The 8,214-nt window shown below is 28.2% G+C and overlaps 1 protein-coding gene across 1 annotated transcript; it reads right to left on the bottom strand.

The window, feature by feature from the left end:
• Nucleotides 1-217: 217 nt before the first annotated feature.
• LOC111033115 lies at nucleotides 218-4,343 on the bottom strand. Its single transcript, XM_022313712.1, has 11 exons — nucleotides 4,301-4,343; nucleotides 4,140-4,238; nucleotides 3,950-4,066; nucleotides 3,768-3,872; nucleotides 3,598-3,696; nucleotides 3,408-3,524; nucleotides 3,226-3,330; nucleotides 3,056-3,154; nucleotides 2,866-2,982; nucleotides 2,684-2,788; nucleotides 218-2,601 (listed from the first exon to the last, which is right to left on the bottom strand). The coding sequence occupies exon 11, from the start codon at nucleotides 2,516-2,518 to the stop codon at nucleotides 236-238; it is 2,283 nt and encodes a 760-aa protein (XP_022169404.1). The 5' UTR covers nucleotides 2,519-2,601; nucleotides 2,684-2,788; nucleotides 2,866-2,982; nucleotides 3,056-3,154; nucleotides 3,226-3,330; nucleotides 3,408-3,524; nucleotides 3,598-3,696; nucleotides 3,768-3,872; nucleotides 3,950-4,066; nucleotides 4,140-4,238; nucleotides 4,301-4,343; the 3' UTR covers nucleotides 218-235.
• Between the last annotated feature and the right edge of the window lie 3,871 nt (nucleotides 4,344-8,214).

The following is an 8,214-nucleotide window of genomic DNA, read 5'->3' as shown; positions in this document are numbered from 1 at the left end:
AACATTCAAAACATTTCTTTTAATAAAATCTCTTATTTTATTTTAACTTCTGGTATTAAACAATTTATTTCAACAAATTATAGTTTTACACTATAAACAATAGATATTTATGTAAGAACATACAAAAGCTACATGTTATTTTTTAACAGTACTGGTTATAATATAGGAAATATAAAATATAAAAAAGGAAAAAAGTGTTAAGAGAATATACATATTTTTTTTAAATTACAAACTTTTACAAAGTGTTTTTTTTTATAATGTTGTGTACAAATGTTTTGATTTTTTTCCAAGGCTTATCTTTTAACAAATGGTGCTTTTTCTTTAGATTTTCACATTCTTGTTTTTGAGGTGCTTTTTTCAATAAAATGTGTTTTTTAAAATAATCAGTTGTTATTTTACGTTCATCTTCAGTCCAAGCAACTCTTACATATTTTGGTGAAGTAGTTTTAGAGTTTTTAGTTGGAGGCAAACTTTCTTTATTTTTTGAAGTAGATATTTTTCGGCAGTTTTTCTTTTTTTTCGTAAATATTTTATCTGTTTTATTAGTTGGAATCTCGAGATCTATATTCTGATTTTGTAATTCATCCTCAGAAGAAACATCTTCATTTAATTCTTCATCTGAAACTAATGCTTCAACATTTATATCTATTTCATCTAAATTTTTTCCCCTAAATTCATGTCCTTGACCTTTTTCCATCATTAACAGCATTTTGCTGATCTTAGCAACCTGGAAAGTACTTTCTGACAAGCTGTAAAAATTTTTATGCACATCTTTAGTATGACCAAGGAAGTTAGCTAACTGTTCAATATCATTTTCAGTTAAATTTAATAACTGTGCTACAGTTGCAATTTGTTTTCTTAACTTTGTAGAGGTTAGATTTTCTGGGTTTTTGGCTCCCGATTCATTACCTAATTTACGTATAGCATCTGAGCCTCTTAAAGAATTCATAGAATTTGGTAAAGCGAATAAAAAAGGATTTTCTTTATCAATAAAATTACAAGTTTCTCTTATGGCTAGTAAAAATTTGATCGTTTTTTGCATGTTAATAGTAAATAAAATAGGCACACCTCGGCCACGTTTTCCCCTGATAACAATCCTTTTAAATTGTTTGGTCAACTGTTTTTCCATTTCAGAAAGTGAAAAATCGATTTCTTCTTGCGAGATTTCAGAAGGAGCGCATAAATATGTTTGCAAAAAAATTCTTTGCACTTCTCCGGATCTTCTACGGTTCAATAAAATTAGCTGACTAAGTATGCTTTCTTGAAGTTCTCTGTATGCTTTAATATTATTTGAATTTTCTTTTAAGTCTTTTATACATTTATTCTGTACACTTATTATGTAGTCCCTAAATATTTTTATATCCGACGTTAGTGGAAGATACGCTGGTTTATTCCATTTTTTTTGGAATATCTCTTTACATGCGTTAGTAGAAATTTCATATGACCACTGTTTTTCAATAATTGATCTCATGTTTAGAAGTGATTTTTTTATTTTCTTTTGTGTGTCATCTAGATCCAAATGCTTACTTTCTTTTAAAATGTGAAATTCAGCAATATCACAGCACTGTTTTAAGGCACTTCCCATTTTTAGAACAATTGATGGTGAACCGAATTTATCATTATCAGCATCATATCCCGCAACAATTTTAGTACATTTTATTATTTTATCAAAATATTTTGGAGTTAAGCAGTCCAGCAATGATTTAATATTAGAATCTTCATTTCTCATCTGAATTAGGAGTCTTGCAAGAGTTCTCATTTTTTGAGATACAATATTGACTAAATGTTTTTCACGATGGCATTTTAAATATCTTGATCCAAACGATTTAATTAACAAATCGGTTTTTGCTACCAGAGAAATACTATCAACTGCCATTCTGGGAAACACTTCTTTAACTAATTGTTCGTCAGTTTCAGTAAATGTTAGCAAAAGATTTTGAGCATCTGCCTGAGCTTTATTTCTGCCTTTTAGTTCAGTTTTAACGCTTTTACAAATTTTTTCATGTCTATATAAATACTTCTTTTTATATAAGCCATAACAGTGTTTACAAGGCAAGTAATCTGCTGCATTTGAAATTGATGAAAATTCATTTGGCCGTCTTACAGGTTTAATGACTTGTTCGCTACCAATATTACACAAGAAATTTCCTCGTTTTCGAAGTTGATCTGCAAGAATTTTTCTGTCTTTGCTGCCTTGTGGAAAAGAAAGGTATCGAGCTACTTCCATTTCTGACGTATGCTTTCTTATAATGTGTCTTGTAAAATTAGTAACATTTTCTTCACAAAATATACAACAATCAGTTTTGTCCCATAGTCTTTTATTGTTGATTGGCTTTTTTCTTGAACACTGAACTGATGCACTAAAATTGTATCCAGTTTTGGTATTTTTTGGATTGAGTACACTTAGTTGCTTGTTACTCATGCCAGATGATGAAGGGCTATCTGATTGGTTGTCACTCTCAATACAATTATTTACAATAATATCTGATTTCAAAGATACTTCATCATCAGAATGCATACTCTCACAGTGAATTTGGGATGGCGGTAGATAATCTGATCCTGAATCATACTCATAATCTGATCTCGAATCATAAACAAAATCTAAAAAATTTAGTATTATTAATACAAATAAGACTCATATTTAACTAATTTGAATAATTTAAAAATTAATAAAATTAACTACCTTCATTATATAAGTTAGAATTGTCCTCAATTTCCTTGACATTACAACTAGTCGAATATGATAGATTAGTAGTTCCACTTCCAATATTACTTAAAGTTTTCAACACTAAATAAAAAAAATAAATATATTGTTAACTTATCCGTGGAAAAACAATTGCGTTAACTATTAAACTAAACAGCCACCTTTATTACTTGAGTTCAGACCATTCACAACATCATTGGCATTCTCATTATCATTACCCAAACATACTAAATCAGTATTTCCAACGTTTTTGAAATTATTCTCGACATTATTCAAAACTAAATAATAAAAAATTATTATAAACTTATTTAAACAACATAAATAGTATCAACTACTAAATTAAATAACTACCTTTATCACATGAATTCAAACTATTCACAACATTATTGTTTTTTACATTGCTCAGACATAAGAAATCAGTATTTTCAATATTATCCTCTATATTCAACGCTAAATAAAAAATAGTATCATAAAATATTTATTAACATTAAAAAAAAATTAATTATGTAAGTTGTAGGTACCATCATGATAAAAGTTCAAATTGTCTACAACTTCCTCGACATTACAACTAGTCGAATATGATAGACTAGTAATTCCACTTCCAATATTACTTAAAGTTGTCAAGACTAAATAAAAAAAATAAATATATTGTTAACTTATCCGTGGAAAAACAATTGCGTTAACTATTAAACTAAACAGCCACCTTTATTACTTGAGTTCAGACCATTCACAACATCATTGGCATTCTCATTATCATTACCCAAACATACTAAATCAGTATTTCCAACGTTTTTGAAATTATTCTCGACATTATTCAAAACTAAATAATAAAAAATTATTATAAACTTATTTAAACAACATAAATAGTATCAACTACTAAATTAAATAACTACCTTTATCACATGAATTCAAACTATTCACAACATTATTGTTTTTTACATTGCTCAGACATAAGAAATCAGTATTTTCAATATTATCCTCTATATTCAACGCTAAATAAAAAATAGTATCATAAAATATTTATTAACATTAAAAAAAAATTAATTATGTAAGTTGTAGGTACCATCATGATAAAAGTTCAAATTGTCTACAACTTCCTCGACATTACAACTAGTCGAATATGATAGACTAGTAATTCCACTTCCAATATTACTTAAAGTTGTCAAGACTAAATAAAAAAAATAAATATATTGTTAACTTATCCGTGGAAAAACAATTGCGTTAACTATTAAACTAAACAGCCACCTTTATTACTTGAGTTCAGACCATTCACAACATCATTGGCATTCTCATTATCATTATCCAAACATACTAAATCAGTATTTCCAACGTTTTTGAAATTATTCTCGACATTATTCAAAACTAAATAATAAAAAACTATTATAAACTTATTTAAACAACACAAATAGTATCAACTATTAAATTAAATAACTACCTTTATCACATGAATTCAAACTATTCACAACATTATTGTTTTTTACATTGCTCAGACATAAGAAATCAGTATTTTCAATATTATCCTCTATATTCAACGCTAATTAAAAAAATAGTATCACAAAATAATAATAATATATAATAATATAATATAGGTAATACCTTCTTCGTCCAACAAAGTATTTATTTTAATAACTGGGCACCGAGTTTTATATTTTGCTTTTGCTTTCTGTTTAACATTTTTTGTTTTCAGTGTTTCTTGTGTTTTTATTTCTAAGATTTATTATAAAAATGTATCTTTAGTTTATTATTACAATTAAAAAAAACGTGTTAATTAATATTTGTATAAATAATGTGCATTAGTACTCACCTGCAGTATTGCTTTTACCCAGAATTTTACCTGATCGTAAAACTCTTTTGGTATTACTACACTCATATGGTTTTTTAACCATTTCAATCATCTTTTTAGAACGCGTTCTATTCATATTTCATTCAATTTTATTGAAATAACGAAACGAAAGATGAAACAAATTTAACACATAAAAACCTTTAAAATGCGTTTTCGCGGACATGAGGTTTAGTAGACGCAACTATTCTTATAAGGCACATACCAACAGGACACCGTGTACTGTGTGTCTGTGTTGAAAACTTGAAAATCGTTTTAACAACACTATTGGGCATTGGCTTCTCTTCGCGCTTATCTATGTGTCTTGTAATCGGGGAAAACCCGTATGGCCGAATAAATATATTTATACATATAAATATCATGAGCTATTATATCATAAACGATAAACATCTATATTATTTCATAATACACATTAACATCTGATCTCTTAACGATACATCATTACAACAATAATGGATCTCACTACGATATGGTATTTCTATATTTTGAAATGTATTAGATCTTATAACGTATGCAATTAGTATCATTGATTTTAACTGCCATAAAAATAATAACTATTTGTGTTTTGAACATAATAATATAATATTAATATAGTAGGTACCTAATATTATTAAATCTGTCAAAGGGATAGTGCAATGAAGTATACTACTTGAGATCTCTTATATTATTATATAAGTTATACTCTAATAGATTATTGTATAGATGTATCTTACTATCGGCATGATTTAATATAGGTGATAAATAGTAGGTGATACTAACAAAAATACGGAACTACTTAAGTTAATAATATATTAATAATTAATAGGTCCTCAATAATAATATAGCCTAGGTATATAGGTAAACACTAGTGTTTATACATTATTCAGTCAATATTATGGATCTCATAAAATGCGTTTCACTTTGAAGTACATAGGTACCTATCAAGAAATACTTTGATTATTATTAAAATATCATAAAATTATGATATTTTCCAAAATAATTAAAATATAAGATGGATCTCTTAAAATCGGTGTTACAGACCTTTAACACACAAATGCGACGTTGCCGTCGTATAGATCTCACAGGATGCATATCGTTCAAAACGATTTTGTACTGTCTGCGGTGATGGAGCATAACAAACACATACCGTGTTTATATACACACACATAAATTTCATAATTATGGTCTTATGAGATCCGATCTATTTCTGTATGGGAATTGGTTTATTTGCCTTGAAAATGCTAAATCTGGTGAAAACGTTATTAGATCCGGGGGTATGGATCTCACAACGAAAAATGATCTCACAACGCTGCTCTGTTTCTATACGATGGATCCCATAAGACACTATCGGTAAACCCACACACACACACACACACACACACACACACACACACACACACACACACACACACACACATAAGAGTCGATCTAATTATTCGACTGTCAGTATACACACGCACAAGTGCCATGGCTGTCAGCGATTAAAATTTCAGGTTAGGTAGAACCATATTATTATTAGGTAACGTCAATCGCAAGTAAGAGAAATGTTGTTGGATAAATTATTTTAATTCAAATTTAATCTTTTCGTTTTGAAAATCATATTTATATCATATTATACCTACATCATATACACGAACGCATTTCAACGCGTCACGCGTGTATTAAATGCGTGCGCGCGGTATTATAGAAGTAATAGTACTAAAGGCAACAAACCATCGTCCGTCGTCATATTGCTTAAATATCATTTTATATAGTTCCAATGCGGGTTATAACATACTTAAAAAAAACACATGAGATACATAAAAGCTCAATAGTTTTGTAACATGCAATAATACACAACGACACTGAAATACACCATTTTTTGGAAATTTAGATAAAAGATCAATTAAAAAAAATCCACATAAGAAGTCAAGACTGAATTCAACGCGAGTTATGTAGTACTCTACACTACAATATGAACATAAGGAAGTAAACGAAAAACAGTCGATTGAAACTACGACTCACTTCAAATATGTGTCACCGTATCCTGTGTCCTCATAAATTGTCATCATATACAATTTTGAAAATTTACATTTAAAAGCATAACATTTGTCGTATTGTTGAGTACAATTTTGTTTTCACCGTAAGCAGCATACAAAAGTTACGAGAAACAATTAAATAAAAAAATTGTATTAAATAAAAATATTTTATTTCATATTGAATACCTATTTTGAGTATATGTATTATAATTTATAAGTAGTAGGTATAATAATTAATATGTTAAATCAACTGGTTCAGATTTCATAATAAAGTAAATATTTTACCTTCTTTTAACAATGAAAGTATTACCTTATAATTTTATATATCGCTCGAGTTCTACAGAATTTATTACTTACTTAGCAAACATTTTTCAATTAATACGCCTGTTTTGTCGTTTAAAATTAATAGTCTCTGAACGGCCAGCCGACCGGCGATCACTGAGATAAAAGAATGAAACCAAACCCACTTTAACTGGGTTACACCAGAGTTATTAGAAGAATAAGATGCGATGTGACTTTTCTATTTAAAGTTTTAAATGGATCATACAACTGTTCTGACATTTTGAAACGAATAACATTTTTAGTTTTTTAAGTCATCACGACCCTCAAAAACATTCTATGTCAAGCCTTCTCGTACTGATTATATTATGTCACTCGTTTCCCGTTTATATAGTTGTGTAGTGTCCTCGTAATAAACTAAATGTGTTTAACTTTTTCAATCAAATTGTTCTACTATTTTACTAATGCATATCTTTATTCTAAAATACATATTTTTAAAATTTTAACTTCCATGTTCATATTGTTTAGTAATAATTATATTATAATAAAGTGCATTATCAACTGTGTGAAGAAATCGATACATTATGCAATGCACCATCATGACACTTTTACTATTACTATTATATATTATAAAAATTATACTTCCCTCTTTTTTTAAACAGTACCTATGTACCTTATACAAAAAACTTTTAGCCTACGAAGTTAAAGATACTGGAAAGTACAATATAAAATATATAACAATATAACAATATAATAATATTATTGTATAAGTAAAAATGTTTAAGATACTTAAATGTCATGATTTTTTACTGGGCACTAAGACTAGAATATTAAGATGTTATATCTTTTCTATTTTTTTATATGGTGCGGAAACATTGACATTAACTAAAACATTGAGTAAGAAAATTGAGGCACTGGAAATGTGGCTGTACCGCCGTATCTTAAATATCTCATGAACAGATCGAGTATCCAACATGTGCCTACTATAAATATTGTAAAAGGAAAAAGAATTTTGAAAATTATAAAAATTATAAAAATTATAAAAATACGGAAATTAGAATACGTGGGTCACACAATGAGAAATAACCATAGATTGCTGAAACTTATACTTCGAGGAAAAATAGAAGACAAGAGAAGTGCTGGTAGACGAAGGATATCTTGGCTAAAAAATCTCCGGGTCTGGTTTAGTATAACATCAATTGAACTATTTTGTTCATCGCTAGAAAAAGAAGCAATATTCAATATGATCTCCAACATCTGACACGGATAGGAACTTCAATAATAGTATAGGTAGGTAAAAAACAACAAAATATTGTTCTAGACACAATAAACTATAAAGACATAACAACTCTGTGACTTGTAATTCGCATACAACGTATAAAAGACATAATATT

Source organism: Myzus persicae, unplaced genomic scaffold (assembly GCF_001856785.1).
Source record: "Myzus persicae strain clone G006 unplaced genomic scaffold, MPER_G0061.0, whole genome shotgun sequence".
NCBI classification, from domain to species: Eukaryota; Metazoa; Arthropoda; class Insecta; order Hemiptera; family Aphididae; genus Myzus; species Myzus persicae.
This window is presented reverse-complemented; position numbering and strand designations above follow the sequence as displayed.